Consider the following 18629-nt stretch of genomic DNA (forward strand, 5'->3'; position numbering starts at 1 on the left):
AATAGTGTTATAGAAAATGGTTTGTGTGTGTGGTACTTAGATCTTTTAGCTCCCTTCCTAATTTTTATCTTTCTTGTTCTCTCTCCCTCCCAGTTGTGTTACCTCCATGCTGACCTCTTCAAGAACCTCAGTACCAAAGAGACCAAGAAGCAGTTTGTGGAGTTCTACAACAGCTTCCTGGACAAGAGCGCTGTAAGTACAAGAAATACAGGGAGCTAAGAAGCCACTGTAGAGCCCAGAGCCAGAATGGCACGTCACTGTTCTGTACCGTACTTCCTCTGGTTTCTTGGTACTGGCCGTTTGTCCAGCTGTACCCTCTGTACCCCTCTTCCTCTCGCCGTGTGTGTGTGTGTGTGTCTCCCTCTACTCAGTGTGTCACACTTTCTCACGCTGACAAACTACTTCCTGTTCAGGTCGTGGGAATGACCTTTGGGAAGAATTGCTTTTTCTATTGCTCTATTTCTGTTTTACACTCCCTCTCTATTCTAAAAGGATACGTTTAGTGAAAGTTCATTGGAACATTCAGAGGTAGAGAGAGACTCATGGAGTAGAAATTGTACTTTTGTTTTCAAATTTTCCTCTTGCCTGCATTTTGTTTTATTGGTATTCAAGTGACATCTGGTGGTGACTGTGGTGTACTGCATTGTTTGAGATTTCTATACTTTATTTATTTTATTTATTTCACCTTTATTTAACCAGGTAGGCTAGTTGAGAACAAGTTCTCATTTGCAACTGCGACCTGGCCAAAATAAAGCAAAGCAGTTCGACACATACAACAACACAGAGTTACACATGGAGTAAACAAACATACAATCAATAATACAGTAGAAAAATCTATATACAGCATGGGCAAATGAGGTAGGATAAGAGAGGTAAGGCAATAAATAGACTATGGTGGCAAAGTAATTACAATATAGCAGTTAAACACTGGAATGATAGGATGTGCAGAAGATGAATGTGCAAGTTGAGATATTGGGGTGCAAAGGAGCAAGATAAATACAATATGGGGATGAGGAAGATTGGATGGGCTATTTACAGATGAGCTATGTACAGGTGCAGTGATCTGTGAGCTGCTCTGACAGCTGGTGCTTAAAGCTAGTGAGGGAGGTAAGAGTCTCTAGCTTCAGAGATTTTTGCAGTTCGTTCCAGTCATTGGCAGTTTTTGGGGGTGACCAGAGAGATATACCTGCTGGAGCGCGTGCTACGGGTGGGTGCTGCTATGGTGACCAGTGAGCTGAGATAAGGTGGGGCTTTACCTAGCAGAGACTTGTAGATGACCTGGAGCCAGTGGGTTTGGCGACGAGTATGAAGCGAGGGCTAGCCAACGAGATCATACAGGTCGCAGTGGTGGGTAGTATATGTGGCTTTCGTGAAAAAACGGATGGCACTGTGATAGACTGCATACAATTTGTTGAATAGAGTGTTGGAGCCTATTTTGTAAATGACATCGCCGAAGTCGAGGATCGGTAGGATGGTCAGTTTTACGAGGGTATGTTTGAAAGCATGAGTGAAGGATGCTTTGTTGCGAAATAGGAAGCCGATTCTAGATTTTATTTTGGATTGGAGATGTTTAATGTGAGTCTGGAAGGAGAGTTTACAGTCTAACCAGATACCTAGGTATTTGTAGTTGTCCACATATTCTAAGTCAGAACCGTCCAGAGTAGTGATGCTGGACGGGTGGGCAGGTGTGGGCAGCGACCGGTTGAAGAGCATGCATTTAGTTTTACTTGCATTTAAGAGCAGTTGGAGGCCACAGAAGGAGAGTTGTATGGCATTGAAGCTCATCCAGAGGTTAGTTAACACAGTGTCCAACGAAGAACTAGAGGTATACAGAATGGTGTCGTCTGCGTAGAGGTGAATCAAAGAATCACCAGCAGCGAGAGCGACATTGATGTATAGAGAGAAGAGAGTCAGCCCAGAACTGAACCCTGTGGCACACCCATAGAGACTGCCAGAGGTCCGGACAACAGGCCTTCCGATTTGACATACTGAACTCTATCGGAGAAGTAGTTGGTGAACCTACCGAGGCAATCATTTGAGAAACCAAGGCTGTTGAGTCAACCAATAAGAATCTTGTGATTGACAGTCGAAAGCCTTAGCCAGGTCGATGAATACAGCTGGACAGTAATGTCTATTATCGATAGCGGCTATGATATCATTTAGGACCTTGAGTGTGGCTGAGGTGCACCCATGACCAGCTCTGAAACCAGATTGCATAGCGGAGAAGGTACGGTGAGATTCGAAATGGTCGGTAATCTGTTTGTTAACTTGGCTTTCAAAGACGGATTGCCGGGGTGTTAAGCATGTCCCAGTTTAGGTCACCTAACAGCACGAGCTCAGAAGATAGATGGGAGGCAATCAATTCACATATGGTGTCCAGGGCACAGTTGAGGGCAGAGGGTGGTCTATAGCAAGCGGCAACGGTGAGAGACTTGTTTCTGGAAAGGTGAATTTTTAGAAGTAGAAGCTGGAATTGTTTTGGTACAGACCTGGATAGTAAGACAGAACTCTGCAGGCTATCTCTGCAGTAGATTGCAACACCGCCCCCTTCAGCAGTTCTATCTTGGCGGACAATGTTATAGTTAGGGATGGAAATTTCAGGGTTTTTGGTGGTTTTCCTAAGCCAGGATTCAGACACGGCTAAGACATCCGGGTTGGCAGAATGTGCTAAAGCAATGAATACAGCAAACTTAGGGAGTAGGCTTCTAATGTTAACATGCATGAAACCAAGGCTTTTATGGTTACAGAAGTCAACAAATGAGAGCATCTGGGGAGTAGGAGTGGAGCTAGGCACTGCAGGTCCTAGATTAACCTCTACATCACCAGAGGAACAGAGGAGAACATATAAATGTTGTTGTAGAAGTCAGTGTGATGCATATTATCATTATGTCAAATTTAAAATGTTCTCTCCTCCTCTTCAACCCACACAGATTCTCAGAGTGCAAATACCTCACAATGTATCGTTTGAGTTGGGTAAGCCCTCCTACGATCGTTCTCTTATCATTGTAGATAATGTAGCCGTCACACTGCTAATCCACCACTGGTCTACTCAGCATTATCTGGATAAAGCATGGTGTTTATGTAATCTCTCTGTCTCAGACCGTACCAGACCAGACCTGCTCAGTGAGGAGCAGCAGAAGAAGTTTGTCCAGGATGTCCAGTTGGCTCAGGCCCCAGAGGTGCTGCGACAGCTGGAAGACTTTAGGTGACACACCCACATCCATAGAACCAGCAGTGACCTCGTCAAAATCAGCCATATCTATGGAACCAGTGAAACAGCACCTATTGACTCATCAGTGATAACATTGGGTTAAAATAGTCTCTGCCCTAAACACAAACTCTCTTGTTGATCCCCATACATACGTGTGTACCAACTAGCCCTCAGCGATAATGTCAGACTGATGACAGTTATACAGTGTGAGATGTAAATACTTAAAGGGATACTTCCTGTTGTGCCTCCCTCTCAGGCAGAAGAGGATGATGGGTATGACCCCTAACGCGGCAGAGCTGCTGGAGGTGGAGTCTCACTACCCCACCGATCGTATCCCCATGGAGATGAAGGAGAAGGCCGTGGCAGAGACCCTGCTGGACAAAATGTCTGAGATCCAGTGAGTAGACGGCTGGGGGGGATTATTGACTGTCATAATGCAGTACTACATAACGTATAGCTTTTATGTAACTTTATAGATAAAGGTACAGTCTAATTAGCTAAGTTAAACCTCCCATGGCTTCGTTTGGGGGCAAGTTTAATTTGAATTCAATTAAATGCTGTGTAGTATCATCATGACATCACGGGCCTCTAGACATCACAGTTCCAGTCCCTCAGCGGACATTTCTAGAATATGGTGCAGAAATACACACATTGACACAACCAGTTCAACACACAGGGACCACTAGGGGGATAGATGGATGATTAAAGACATGGAGGAGAGAGAGTGATTTGGGGAGAAAAGAAAGAGGGACAACAGTGATTGGAACAGAGAGGGTGAAAGGGAGAAGGAGGAGAGGAAGCAGAGGGAGAAGGATAGACTCAGCAGTGCCACGTTGGCAGGAAGGCTCTCCCCTGGCATGTGGCCAACTGGGGGGAGGGGGAGGATGAAGAGGGGGGGGGGGAGAGAGTAGGGGCAGTGCAGTGTAGTCCGTTCATCTACCTCAGACCCAGTGGCCAGACACAATGAATTAACACTGGAACAAGTGAGGAGGAGAGCAGGAGACAAGCTCTTTAACCTGCAGTGTGAAGAGAGAGGATGAAAGAGTGACTAAGAGAGAGACCAACAAAGGGAAAGGGGATATGCCCATTGCATAAGTCCCTTTTCTCTGGATACTAGTTTTATTTGTATTTTTGATTTTTTTTTACAGGGACTGTGCACATTAATCAACGTTTCAGTGAAAGTACCGGTTTTAGCCAGCCGGCTAATTTTCAACCGCAGTCCCTGGGCAGGTTATTAAAACAATTACAATATAGACAATCATTGAGCAGTGAGCACACGCAGAGCAACATAGGACAAGCAAGACATAGCATACAGACAGAGCAACATAGGACAAGCAAGACATAGCATACAGACAGAGCAACATAGGACAAGCAAGACATAGCATACAGACAGAGCAACATAGAACAAAAAGCAGTAAGACAAAATTCCTAAAAGCAACAAAGTGTTTCCACACCTCACAAGCTACAGACAACAGACAACATGGAAAGCGGCAATACACAGCTAGGGATTATGTTCACAAATCTGATTGACCTTTACCCATGTCTTCATGCATTTTGTAAAAGTGTGATATGTGGTGCAGTTATGTGTGTCTGATGGCAGTGTACTCCAGACATGGGAAGCTCTCACAGAGAAAGCGGATTTACTAAAGGTGCTATACAGTCACCTCTCATGACAGACCTTGTGGATCTGCTGCCATATGTTTGGGTTTTCTGTTTAACAAAAATACTGAGTGGAGGGGGAGCCAGGCCATTTAGGATCTTGAATACAAGACATGCGTTGGTGTATTGCACAAGATTTCCCCAACTCAGGAGCTCATGCTTTCTGAGGATGTAACAGTGATGATGGCTATTGGGCTTCCTATCAAGCACTTTGAGAGCCTGTTTGTAGACAGACTGAATAGGTTTTAATGTTGTACAGCAAGCTTGGGCCCAACTAGTCAAGCAGTATGTTAAGTGGGGGAGTATCATAGATTTGAAGTACAGTTTTGCTACCTCTGTAGTCAAACAATTTCGTATAAATCGGAAATTAGCTCGGTTGAATTTGGTTATCTGAATTACCTTTTTTACATGCTTTTTAAAAGAGAGGTTGGAATCAAGTATGATGCCAAGGTACTTAAAATCAGATACCACCTGGAGCTTCTCCCCTGACACATAGACATCTGGCTCAGTAGCATATGTTGCCCTCTTTGTGAAGAACATGCAAACAGTTTTTTTCACATTGAGATGCAAACACGAGTCACTGAGCCACTTTGTAACCTGGACCATTACAGTAGTGAGTTCTTGTGCAGCTTGTTGTTTGCTCTTTGCATGCACATATATCACTGTATCATCTGCATACATTTGAACTTCAGACCCAGTACAGACAGAAGGCAGATCATTAATGTACAGGCTGAACAGGAGGGGCCCCAGTATTGACCCTTGGGGAACATCCACATCATAGCTAAGAGTGGGCAACAGCTCATTGCTCACTCCGACACACTGAGTTCTGCCTTCAAGGTATGATTTCATCCATCTCAAGGCATCGGGGGAAAAGTTGAACTTGGGCAATTTTGAAATGAGAATCTCATGGTTAACAGTATCAAAAGCCTTCCTTAGGTCCAGAAACACAGCCCCAACAACGCCCCCTTTGTCCATCTTGGACTTCACATTTTCCAGAAGAAAGCAGTTGGCCGTTTCTGTGGAGTGTTTCGTCTGAAGCCAAACTGCATGGAGTGTAATGTGAAGGGGCTGTTGTTGAGGTTGGCAATCAGTTGTTCTGCTACACACTTTCCAACAACCTTTGACACCACAGGTAGTATAATAATGGGCCTGTAGTTACTCACGTCAGCAGGGTCGCCCGATTTAAAGATGGACGTTATTATGGCCGACTTCCATACTCTTGGAAACACCCAGAGACCAATAGATGTGTTGGTGACCTTAGTAATGGGGTCAATGAGTGACTCTTCGTAGATTTTAAGAAAGGTAGAGTCCAGCCCAAACACATCTTTGGCTTTAGAGTTTTTTAGTGAGCTAATCACCTTGCTCACCTTTGACTCAGAAACCTCCCTTATGATGAAGACAGGTTGAGTGTCATTTACTAGCACTGAGCCCAAGAAACCAGTGGAGGGGTTCTGTGTCAGTACCCTGACAGAGTCAATAAAGTAGTAATTGAAGGCTATTGCTATTTCGACTGCATCCTGTGTTAGATTGTTATTCACCATGATTTCTAGTCTTTTTGCAGTGTTGCTATGGTCTTTCCCTGTTAACTTTTTTAGATTCTCCCAGATCAATTTAGAATTTCCCTTTGCTTCACCAATTATGTTAATAAAAAAGTTTGCCTTGGCCTGTCTGATTTCTTTCATCACCTTATTTCTCAACATGGTAAACCTACGTCTGTCATGCTCTAATTTGGATCTTCGGACTATTTTTAGAGCATAATCTCGTTCTTTCATCAATTTCCAGATTTCTCCATTTAGCCAAGGAAGAGTGCTCTTTTGGCCAGGTTTGGATTTGATTTTCTTTAGGAAACCATTTATTGTAGTCTGGATTGTGGATAGGAAAACCTGACAATCAGCTTCCACGTCTGTATAGGACAAGAGATCAGTCCAGTTAATTCCCTTAATTGCGTTTTCAAAATAGTTTAATTCACTCTTAGGTATTCTTAGTTGATCCGGCTTTCTAACAGTAGACAGGTTAAACCTGCTCTTAGAAAGCTTTCTGGCTATAAGTGTCAGATTATGATCAGATAGCCCAGTAACCATATTGAATGATTTAGTCACTCTCTCTGGTTTATTACTGAACACCAAATCAATCTGTGCTTTAGAGCAACAAGTCACCCTGGTTGGCCCTTTAACTAGCTGTCAAAGGTATTAGTGATCCGTTTGAGGGTTTTCCTACAAGACTTGTCTTCATAATTAATATTAAAATCTCCCATTTTAAGATGACCTCTTTCTGTACTACTGTATTGTCAGTGGAGGAAGTATGAAAAGCTTGTCAGCGGGCAGTGTCAAACACATCATGAATTTACTGACTCACAATCAACTCTCTCTGTCTCCTAACTACAAAAGAGTTATTCATTTATTCTGCCCATTTAGATTCACTTACACAATCCTCTGCTCTCCTTCGCAATCCCACACTCGCCCTCGTTCAGCCGCTCCCCCGTCTCTCCCCCTCTCTCCGCCACAACATGGTGACCTCACCACCTCTGTCTCCTATTGGTCAGTCAGTGGAATGGAGGGATGGGGCATCCTGATTGGCTTGAGGAATCCCGGGGAAACCCCTCCCTTTATGTTAATAGAAAAGAAAAACAGTAGGATCTAATTTCCATATTCTTGCCTGCTTGTTGCATCAGACTAAAACACAGTTAAATAGTCATTTCCGCTGTCCTGGAGCATTGTTAGATTTTCCCGCCCACCCTGCAGACAACTCCCAGAGAGCAGCTGTGCCTTGACTTCACACTTATCTTTTGCAGATAGTTAGACAGCTGATACCTTGCCTTGTGCAGAAAAGCAGATTGGATAGATTTGTACAGATTAGATTTTTGCAGTGTTTTAGTTTAAAAACAATTGTCAATAGTTTCTTGTGCATTGTTTTGGGTGCAGTTTTTAATGCATCTCTCATTGTTTTAGACCTTGTTTTATTTTGTCCCTTTTTTTGTTGGAAAGATCAGAATATGTTCAGTAGCCTCTGCTCTGAACACAATATCACTGCAGTCAGATTTGAGTTGGATCAGGAGAAGCTTAGTCACTTCAGATTCCACCGTCCCAAAACAGAGTTAAGAATCGGTCGAGAAAGAGCGTTGGAAAATGCCACTCAATCGACAGCGGCGGTAAGTCTACAAACTTGGCAATGTCTGCACTTATCTTTCTCTCTCCATCTCTTTAATATCTATTCATCTCCTCTCTTTCAGTCCCTCCATCGTCGCAGACGAGGAGAAATGGTGAGTTCTGTGTTTCACGGTGCTGTGTGTATCTGAACCACTTCTGTCAATGTGTGAATGCATGCTAGACATGCTTTGTCCAGCTCCCTGCTTAGATTCATTGATGTTTTAAAGTCCATAGATACATGCCTTATATTTATTTTACCTTCCTCCTCAATTAGTTTGTTTTGCTCTATAGTTGTACATTGTGCAGACTTCAGTACTGTTATTGTACGTTGTGCAGACTTCAGTACTGTTATTGTACGTTGTGCAGACTGCAGTCCTCTACGTTGTGCAGACTGCAGTCCTCTACGTTGTGCAGACTGCAGTCCTCTACGTTGTGCAGACTTCAGTACTGTTATTGTACGTTGTGCAGACTTCAGTACTGTTATTGTACGTTGTGCAGACTTCAGTACTGTTATTGTACGTTGCGCAGACTTCAGTACTGTTATTGTACGTTGCGCAGACTTCAGTACTGTTATTGTACGTTGCGCAGACTTCAGTACTGTTATTGTACGTTGCGCAGACTTCAGTACTGTTATTGTACGTTGCGCAGACTTCAGTACTGTTATTGTACGTTGCGCAGACTTCAGTACTGTTATTGTACGTTGCGCAGACTTCAGTACTGTTATTGTACGTTGCGCAGACTTCAGTACTGTTATTGTACGTTGCGCAGACTTCAGTACTGTTATTGTACGTTGCGCAGACTTCAGTACTGTTATTGTACGTTGCGCAGACTTCAGTACTGTTATTGTACGTTGTGCAGACTTCAGTACTGTTGTTGTACGTTGTGCAGACTTCAGTACTGTAGTTGTACGTTGTGCAGACTTCAGTACTGTAGTTGTACGTTGTGCAGACTTCAGTACTGTTAATGTACGTTGTGTAGACTTCAGTACTGTTAATGTACGTTGTGTAGACTTCAGTACTGTTAATGTACGTTGTGTAGACTTCAGTACTGTTATTGTACGTTGTGCAGACTTCAGTACTGTAGTTGTACGTTGTGCAGACTTCAGTACTGTTATTGTACGTTGTGCAGACTGCAGTCCTCTACGTTGTGCAGACTGCAGTCCTCTACGTTGTGCAGACTGCAGTCCTCTACGTTGTGCAGACTTCATTACTGTTATTGTACGTTGTGCAGACTTCAGTACTGTACGTTGTGTAGACTTCAGTACTGTTATTGTACGTTGTGCAGACTTCAGTACTGTAGTTGTACGTTGTGCAGACTTCAGTACTGTAGTTGTACGTTGTGCAGACTTCAGTACTGTAGTTGTACGTTGTGCAGACTTCAGTACTGTAGTTGTACGTTGTGCAGACTTCAGTACTGTTATTGTACGTTGTGCAGACTTCAGTACTGTTATTGTACGTTGTGCAGAATTCAGTACTGTACGTTGTGCAGACTTCAGTACTGTACGTTGTGCAGACTGCAGTCCTCTACGTTGTGCAGACTGCAGTCTTCTACGTTGTGCAGACTTCAGTACTCTTATTGTACGTTGTGCAGACTTCAGTACTGTAGTTGTACGTTGTGCAGACTTCAGTACTGTAGTTGTACGTTGTGCAGACTTCAGTACTGTAGTTGTACGTTGTGCAGACTTCAGTATTGTAGTTGTACGTTGTGCAGACTTCAGTGCTGTTATTGTACGTTGTGCAGACTTCAGTACTGTTATTGTACGTTGTGCAGACTTCAGTACTGTAGTTGTACGTTGTGCAGACTTCAGTGCTGTTATTGTACGTTGCGCAGACTTCAGTACTGTTATTGTACGTTGCGCAGACTTCAGTACTGTTATTGTACGTTGCGCAGACTTCAGTACTGTTATTGTACGTTGCGCAGACTTCAGTACTGTTATTGTACGTTGCGCAGACTTCAGTACTGTTGTTGTACGTTGCGCAGACTTCAGTACTGTTATTGTACGTTGTGCAGAATTCAGTACTGTACGTTGTGCAGACTTCAGTACTGTACGTTGTGCAGACTGCAGTCCTCTACGTTGTGCAGACTTCAGTACTGTACGTTGTGCAGACTGCAGTCCTCTACGTTGTGCAGACTGCAGTCTTCTACGTTGTGCAGACTTCAGTACTCTTATTGTACGTTGTGCAGACTTCAGTACTGTAGTTGTACGTTGTGCAGACTTCAGTACTGTAGTTGTACGTTGTGCAGACTTCAGTACTGTAGTTGTACGTTGTGCAGACTTCAGTATTGTAGTTGTACGTTGTGCAGACTTCAGTGCTGTTATTGTACGTTGTGCAGACTTCAGTACTGTTATTGTACGTTGTGCAGACTTCAGTACTGTAGTTGTACGTTGTGCAGACTTCAGTGCTGTTATTGTACGTTGCGCAGACTTCAGTACTGTTATTGTACGTTGCGCAGACTTCAGTACTGTTATTGTACGTTGCGCAGACTTCAGTACTGTTATTGTACGTTGCGCAGACTTCAGTACTGTTATTGTACGTTGCGCAGACTTCAGTACTGTTGTTGTACGTTGCGCAGACTTCAGTACTGTTGTTGTACGTTGCGCAGACTTCAGTACTGTTGTTGTACGTTGCGCAGACTTCAGTACTGTAGTTGTACGTTGCGCAGACTTCAGTACTGTTATTGTACGTTGCGCAGACTTCAGGACTGTTATTGTACGTTGCGCAGACTTCAGTACTGTAGTTGTACGTTGCGCAGACTTCAGTACTGTTGTTGTACGTTGCGCAGACTTCAGGACTGTTATTGTACGTTGCGCAGACTTCAGTACTGTAGTTGTACGTTGCGCAGACTTCAGTACTGTTATTGTACGTTGCGCAGACTTCAGTACTGTAGTTGTACGTTGCGCAGACTTCAGTACTGTTATTGTACGTTGCGCAGACTTCAGTACTGTTATTGTACGTTGCGCAGACTTCAGTACTGTTATTGTACGTTGTGCAGACTTCAGTACTGTTGTTGTACGTTGTGCAGACTTCAGTACTGTAGTTGTACGTTGCGCAGACTTCAGTACTGTAGTTGTACGTTGCGCAGACTTCAGTACTGTAGTTGTACGTTGCGCAGACTTCAGTACTGTTATTGTACGTTGTGCAGACTTCAGTACTGTTATTGTACGTTGTGCAGACTTCAGTACTGTTATTGTACGTTGTGCAGACTTCAGTACTGTTATTGTACGTTGTGCAGACTTCAGTACTGTTATTGTACGTTGTGCAGACTTCAGTACTGTTGTTGTACGTTGTGCAGACTTCAGTACTGTTGTTGTACGTTGTGCAGACTTCAGTACTGTTGTTGTACGTTGTGCAGACTTCAGTACTGTTATTGTACGTTGTGCAGACTGCAGTACTGTTATTGTACGTTGTGTAGACTGCAGTACTGTTATTGTACGTTGTGCAGACTGCAGGACTGTTATTGTACGTTGTGCAGACTGCAGGACTGTTATTGTACGTTGCGCAGACTGCAGTCCTATAGTTGCATTACTTTGCCATAAATGGCATTCTGTAGCTGATGTAGACTGACTTGGTTTATGGTCTTATGGCCTCAGTTTGAAAAGCTCTTGCATTTTCCCTCTCAAGCTCCTCTTTCTACTCCTCCTTTCCTCTCTGGTAAACTTCTAACTCTCCACCCAGCATCACCCCAGCCTTTCATCTCAACCCCACCCCTTTTCTCATCTCAACCCCAGCCTTTCATCTCAACCCCACCCCTTTTCTCATCTCAACCCCAGCCTTTCTCATCTCAACCCCACCCCTTTTCTCATCTCAACCCCACCCCTTTTCTCATCTCAACCCCACCCCTACTCTCCGTCTTTTTCACACCTATTCTTTTTATTTACAGCTCATGCTTTAGCATCCTCTATAATAGTGTATCATTACTGTTTCTATTGCAATGCCAATATATATGCATTTATACAGTATGTACTTTCATACTTTCATCACCACTAACTTTACAGAGATCTCGCTCTCCCTCTCTCTCGTCCTCCAGTTCGTCGATCTTTGCAGCAGTGGCCTTCTACATGAAGCACCTAGGAGTGAAGTCCAGAGTAGCTGACAGTAAGAAGTCCAGAGGGTTCTTCAGGAGACCCCTTGGGAAGGTGAGTCTGTCTGTCTGGTTGGCAGCTAGCTGGACTCCACGGTCCACAGTCCATACCACACCACCATCCACTATTATTAGACTGTTCCTGTCATAATGCGCTCTCTCTTTGTCTCTCTTCCTCCATCTCAGAATAAGAAGAGTGAGGAGTCCACTAAATCTAAACCGAAGGGGGGTTTTCCCAACATCCTCAGCGCCGCCGGTGGCTGGATTGCTGGCAGCAGTACGTACCTGTAGTATCATAATATGAGATGAGATTGTACTTTATCAATACCCAAGGGGAAATTAGTTTGTCTTCCCTACATCGTTAAAAAACAATACAATACATACTGTATACACTACTAAATACATACTGTATGCACTACTAAATACATACTGCATACTGAAGGTACAGAGAAACAGAATGGATGACATATAGTATAAGCTATGTCAGGTGTTTGATTATCGTTCGCCATCTAAAAGTGGGTCTACCAGAATGACCGTAGTGCCTGTATAAGCCAAAGTCTTTGTAGAATTAAAAAGAACCCGTTGTCTTGCCCTGTGTTCTTCTTTCAGCTGAGGTCAAACTTCCTAAAGTGGAGGCTGAAGGTACCACCGTCTGGCTCTTTCATCTCCTCTTCCCCACCCCTTTATCTCTAGAATGGTTTAGTCCTTACTAATCAACCCCAATGCATGTTTGCATGTACCAAATCAAACCCGGAAGGGGATCTGAGGGGAATGCCGAGTTTTTGATTTGTTGACTTGCTGTTTTGCGTCTAGGTGTAGATTATATGGCATGATCTGTAATCACTGGTGTTTTGATAGATGGACTGACCACACACGCTACAGCTGGGACGAAAAAACAAACATCTGTGATTTTGCTATACAATGTTCCTGTAGATTGTTCTAAAAGTGTTATTTGGTCAACGGTAATAGCCTATGCGTTAAGTTGATTCCTGCAGAAATGTGACGTTTGGTGCAACTTTGAAATTTGATGTTTGGAGAAACGCGGATAACCATCAGAATCTGACGTGAAATTGGTAAAACTGTGAGCTCTTGTTGTACTTTAAGTAGCCTAGGCCTAGCGCTGGAAAGTTGTTGTAGGATGTTAGCCTACATTTACTGATAGATGAATCAAATAGCCTACTTGTCTATATAGCAACAATATCACTAGCTTAGTGTTTTGAGTTCCCACTGCCATCTCTGTTGACTTCCTTGGCACTGGAACTAAATGGTCAAAAGCCCTCCCGCTAATGTAAAGTAGCCTAACTGTCCCTTTACAACGTTTCGTTTTATTGTTGTAGGCTATGTATTGTTATCGAGCAAAATAGTTACATTCATCACATTATCGTCCATCTCGCCCAGCTCTAGCACCTACCCCAGCTCTAGCACCTACCCCAAACATGATTTATTGCTGATTTATCATTATCGAAACAATTGGTCAATTTATCACAACATGGATTTTTGTCCATCTCGCCCAGCTCTCTCTCTCTCTCTCTCACACACACACACACACCCTGAGAATGATTAACCCTCCCCTCTCACCACAGATCCACTGATTACCCTATACTCATCCTGTCTGTCTGTGTCTGTCTGTTTCTCTCATAGTCTCTCATGGAAATGCCTCTGACTATTTTGACTCTTTTTTTCCCCCCTCCTCAATGTCATCCCTTTTACCATCTATTTCTCTTCTCTCTCTCTCTCAGTGGATAAAGAGAAGGTGAATCAGGAGCGTAAGGTTTCCAGCGTCTTCCCCCCCTCTCGAGGCTCTTCCGCCCCTGATGCTGCTCCTCCAGCATTAAACAGGAAGTCTGTTTCCACAGGATCCTCCCCCCATCAGGGTTTGGAGGTCAGTGAGGGCCCAGTAGTTCACATCAGTGTGACCTCCAGCCCAGACTTCTCCCACAGCGAGATAGGTAAGGCTGATTGGACGGATACATGGTAGCATAGCAACACCCAACCTAACTTAGGGTGTGTTCAGTGAGGTGAATCTGAAATGTGTGTTTCCTTTGCTCCTCTCCCAGGTCTGTTCAGCAGCCGTTCGGACCCCCATTTGGTGGCGGAGGGGGGCGAGCTGTCCCCCGCGGGGATGGCAGGGGGGCTGGCTATATGGGAGCTCCCCTCACCCAATGAACCCCCCCTGGAGGAAAACGTGGACAAAGACAGGTGAGGAAGAAATAGAGGAAGAGAGAGGTAAAAAAAAATGGAGTAGATGAGATGTATAAAACCAAAGACCAACATAGACCCAACACCATTAGGTAGAGTTGAACATACAGTCAAACATTTTAAAAAGGTTAGGGGTCAGTGGCTATGCTAAGGCTGAGGAAGCGTGGTAAAACTCCCTCAGTGTCTCCGTCCGTCCCTGCTGTGTACTGTGCTGCCTAGCCTACCTACCACACCTTAGCCCTGCCCTGCCAGAGCAACTCCATGTAGCAAACATCACTAAGACCTACCCAGCATTTGGAGATGGACCCTTACTGGGGTTACAGGGACCTGGTCTTCCCCTCCTCCTCCCTTCTCCTCTACCCCAAATTTCTTTCTTTTGTTTACCTGTTCTCCACTTTCTTTCACTCTGTGTGTGTCCATTTTTCATGTTTGTGTTTGCTCCTCTTCCAAAGCACCACTGCTGTCTCCTTGTTTGTGCGATGCTGACTCTGCTCAGTTATTCAGAGCAAGTTAAGTGTATAATAGTTAACATTGTACTGTAGTGTGTCATCTTGTCTGTGTGTCTGCAGGCTAGACTCAAGTACCAGAGCTGGGGAAAGCTGGTATATCGTTGTTGTTATGTTGTCTGTGGTTGTGCGCCTGTCTGATTTGGGCATTCATTGTGCTATATTTGATTTGTACAGCATTGTATCTCTACATGCTTAAGTTCATTAAGTTGGCTTATACTGTGCTTTAGATTTGTCTGTTGTTGGCTTTATCCCAGTCCTACTGTAATTCAAGCAGTGAGGTCTGGTTCGCTTTCATGTCTGTTGCTTGCATAAGGCATCAGTGTGTGTGGTTCTATAGGGTTCCGCTATGTTCTGTTGTCCAGTCTTCACAGGGCTTCATGTGGTACCATGTTCAGGACAGCAGACGTCTTGTGTTTGTGGGCGTGCTTTGCTTTCTGTGGTTTTACAGTGCGTTCAGTGCTGTTAGCTTTCGTCCGTGTGCTGCAGCGGTTGATGGGGGGAGTTGGAGGTTTGTAGAAAGGGGGTGTGTTACTGTTGAGTGGTTGTGGTGGTTATGTAACTGTGCTGTCCCGTGTTTTTACAGACGCAAGACAAGGTGGGTTTCTACTTCTCTGCGACAGGGATACGGACACACACTGGGCCTCATATTGATAACACACAGTCCATCCTGCGTTACTACACACACACACACACACTCACTGCATGGCTAAGTATTGTTTATCCTGTACCTTGAAGTGACGTGAGTGGGCTGTGATGTTAGAGAATAATAGTCTTTGTGTGTGTGTGTGTGTGATTGAAGGGTTGATAAGCCCAATTGATTGCCATTTAACACTGCGTAATTGAAAGGCGTAATTGAAAGGCCTACACAGACACACTGAGATGTTACTAGGGACCGCTTTCTTAACTAATAGTGTTGAGGTAGATGGGCTTCCAATGTGTTTCTAATAGGGCTAGTCATTAAGCAGTAACCCAGGACTGTGTGGAGTGTCTCTATGCTCCTGAGTCTAACCATCCATTCTCTGTCACATCTCTTGTGTGCTTTTCCTTTGATCCTCTACATTCCTTTGACATCACATTGACTTCCTCTGTAATGGTTCTCCTGCTTGGATCCACTTGATCCTAATATCTCCCCTGTCTTCGTTGTTCCACTCTGTACTCTTTGGTTTGGTCTTTTGGACCATTTCCTTGTGGTTCCTGTACTCCTCACTCCGTCTGTCTCTCTACTTCCTCTCCTCCCCTGCCTTCCTCCTTATACTACCATCCTTGTATTTTCCCACCCACTGGCTCTCTTCTCGCTCTCCTCTCTCCCTTCCCTCGATGTACTCTCCTCCTCCCTCCCTCCCTCCCCAGGCGTGTGGGACGCAGTGAGAGTGCTCGTGTGGACAGACATTCCTTCCGTCGCCGTGGCTCCTCCCGGGCCAAACAGTCGCGTTCCCGTAGCGACGTGGACCTGCAAGCCGCCGCCACGGCAGCACACTCCTCCCCGACCTCTCCCCACCCCTCGTAAGGCAGACCCCCTACCCCCCTTTCTCTCATGGGGGTCGAGAGAGGAGCACAGCCACAGACGGACATAGTCACTGATGGACAGGCAAACTGAGAGACTATACTAAATGATATACAGGCAGACACTGACTCACTATAGTAACTGATGGACAGGCAAACTGAGAGACTATACTAAATGATATACAGGCAGACACTGACTCACTATAGTAACTGATGGACAGGCAAACTGAGAGACTATACTAAATGATATACAGGCAGACACTGACTCACTATAGTAACTGATGGACAGGCAAACTGAGAGACTATACTAAATGATATACAGGCAGACACTGACTCACTATAGTAACTGATGGACAGGCAAACTGAGAGACTATACTAAATGATATACAGGCAGACACTGACTCACTATAGTAACTGATGGACAGGCAAACTGACTGACTATAGTAACTGATGGACAGGCTGACTGACTGACTATAGTAACTGATGGACAGGCTGACTGACTATAGTAACTGATGGACAGGCTGACTGACTGACTATAGTAACTAATGGACAGGCTGACTGATTATAGTAACTGATGGATGGACTGACTGACTATAGTAACTGATGGACAGGCTGACTGACTGACTATAGTAACTGATGGACAGGCTGACTGACTGACTATAGTAACTGATGGACAGGCTGACTGACTATAGTAACTGATGGAAAGGCTGATAGACTCACTGACATTACTGACCACCTAACTTTGCTTTACTGACTGTCTGATGTCTGACTATAAGACAGAAAGGCTGAGTGAGAGTGAATGGAAGCTTCTTCCACTGTGTCCCCAGCAGCTTCATTAAGACAGGAAGAGATCCATGCTGTGACACAGCTTGACTGGAGGAGGAGGGTCAGAGCCAGAGTTATTTTCTTAGAGTCAGGGCTACAGTATCAACTGTAACTATGTGTAATGTTAGTGCTGTGTGTGGATTATGTAGACTTTGAACCTGCCAATAGCGTACTGTCCCAATCCAAATGCTTCTCAACCCAAGCAGGTTTTCTAGCTTTGCGTTAGATTCTTTTCATATTATCGCCCATACCCTTTATCCCCATACCCTTATACCTGCCCCTCTCCTCCTCCTCTGTCGTCGTCCTCTCTTCCATCAGTGTTGATGAAGGGGTGTTACTCCCCGAGGGTGTGCTCCCAGGTCTTTCCCTCTCTGGCCCCACCCCCCAGCAGGAGGAACAGGACCCTCGCCTCCTGGAGCTGGAGCAGGACCCGCCCAACTGGAGAGAACACACCCCCCCAGACACCCTCAAAGACCTTAGCAAGAAGGAGACCAAGCGGCAGGAGGTCATCAACGGTGAGGAGAGACGGGGGAGGGGTGGGGGATGGAGGAATCCAGCCAACGAAGGAGGAAAGAAACTAATTGCGGTGTAAGATTGAGCTGCTGCTCATCTGACGCAAAATATTGTGAATAAATTGGCACTAGAGTAATCTCTCTCTCTCTCAGAGTTGTTTGCGACGGAGCACGCCCACGTGCGCATGCTGAGTGTTCTGCAGACAGTGTTCTGGAAGCCTCTGGAGAGAGAGGAACTCATGACCGCCACAGAGCTGGCCACCATCTTCCCCAGCCTGGATGAGATCATAGACATGCACTGTGAGTACAGTCCCACCGCTGCTTAACCGTAGTATCACCATAACCCCCGCTACAGTACAACCACATGACCAATGTACTGCCACTGGACGACCGTAACCCCCGCTACAGTACAACCACATGACCAATGTACTGCCACTGGACGACCGTAACCCCCGCTACAGTACAACCACATGACCAATGTACTGCCACTGGACGACCGTAACCCCCGCTACAGTACGACCGCCAAACCCCTGACATACAACCACGCTTACACAGTATGACTACATGACTGCCACTGCATGGCTGTGACCGTTACCCGACAACAGCACTTCTACAGTTCTGATACTGGCTGAAGTCAGTCTGACCACTGTAAATTGCAGGCAAGACCTCACGATACGATGTTACCATGATACTTGGGTTCTGATATGATATGTATTGCAATTCTCACAATTCTTTATGTATTGCGGTTCGATTCTGTAATTGTATTGCAATTCCATGTTCCAAACATTGCGGTGTTTGGAACATTGGTATTGCTCACCATATGTCTGCTGCAGAAGGACAAGAGAGAGCCATGAGAAAACAAGTTTTGGAAATAATCATGGAAATAAAAGTGCTGAAAAGAAATTGTCTCCTTATTTAAAAAGAAGATGGAGAACACGCTATGATGGGAAAATACTGGAACTTTGGTGCAACTACCGCACAA

The 18629-nt window shown here is 44.8% G+C and overlaps 1 protein-coding gene across 4 annotated transcripts in view; it reads left to right on the forward strand.

The window, feature by feature from the left end:
• Positions 1-18629, forward strand: part of LOC139573413 (rho guanine nucleotide exchange factor 1-like) — a 46027-nt gene that overhangs the window by 17793 nt on the left and 9605 nt on the right. Inside the window, exons 4-17 of one of the 4 annotated variants that reach the window (XM_071396823.1) lie at positions 94-192; positions 2931-2973; positions 3100-3205; positions 3468-3608; positions 8100-8129; positions 12046-12154; positions 12286-12376; positions 12709-12741; positions 13839-14048; positions 14157-14298; positions 15391-15402; positions 16158-16310; positions 17454-17650; positions 17801-17947. In XM_071396823.1, coding sequence (XP_071252924.1) covers positions 94-192; positions 2931-2973; positions 3100-3205; positions 3468-3608; positions 8100-8129; positions 12046-12154; positions 12286-12376; positions 12709-12741; positions 13839-14048; positions 14157-14298; positions 15391-15402; positions 16158-16310; positions 17454-17650; positions 17801-17947 — 1513 coding nt within the window. The remainder of the gene's footprint in view (positions 1-93; positions 193-2930; positions 2974-3099; positions 3206-3467; positions 3609-8099; positions 8130-12045; positions 12155-12285; positions 12377-12708; positions 12742-13838; positions 14049-14156; positions 14299-15390; positions 15403-16157; positions 16311-17453; positions 17651-17800; positions 17948-18629) is intronic. The other 3 variants (XM_071396824.1, XM_071396825.1, XM_071396826.1) reach the window with 3 other exon arrangements.

Source organism: Salvelinus alpinus, chromosome 4 (genome assembly GCF_045679555.1).
Source record: "Salvelinus alpinus chromosome 4, SLU_Salpinus.1, whole genome shotgun sequence".
NCBI classification, from domain to species: domain Eukaryota; kingdom Metazoa; phylum Chordata; class Actinopteri; order Salmoniformes; family Salmonidae; genus Salvelinus; species Salvelinus alpinus.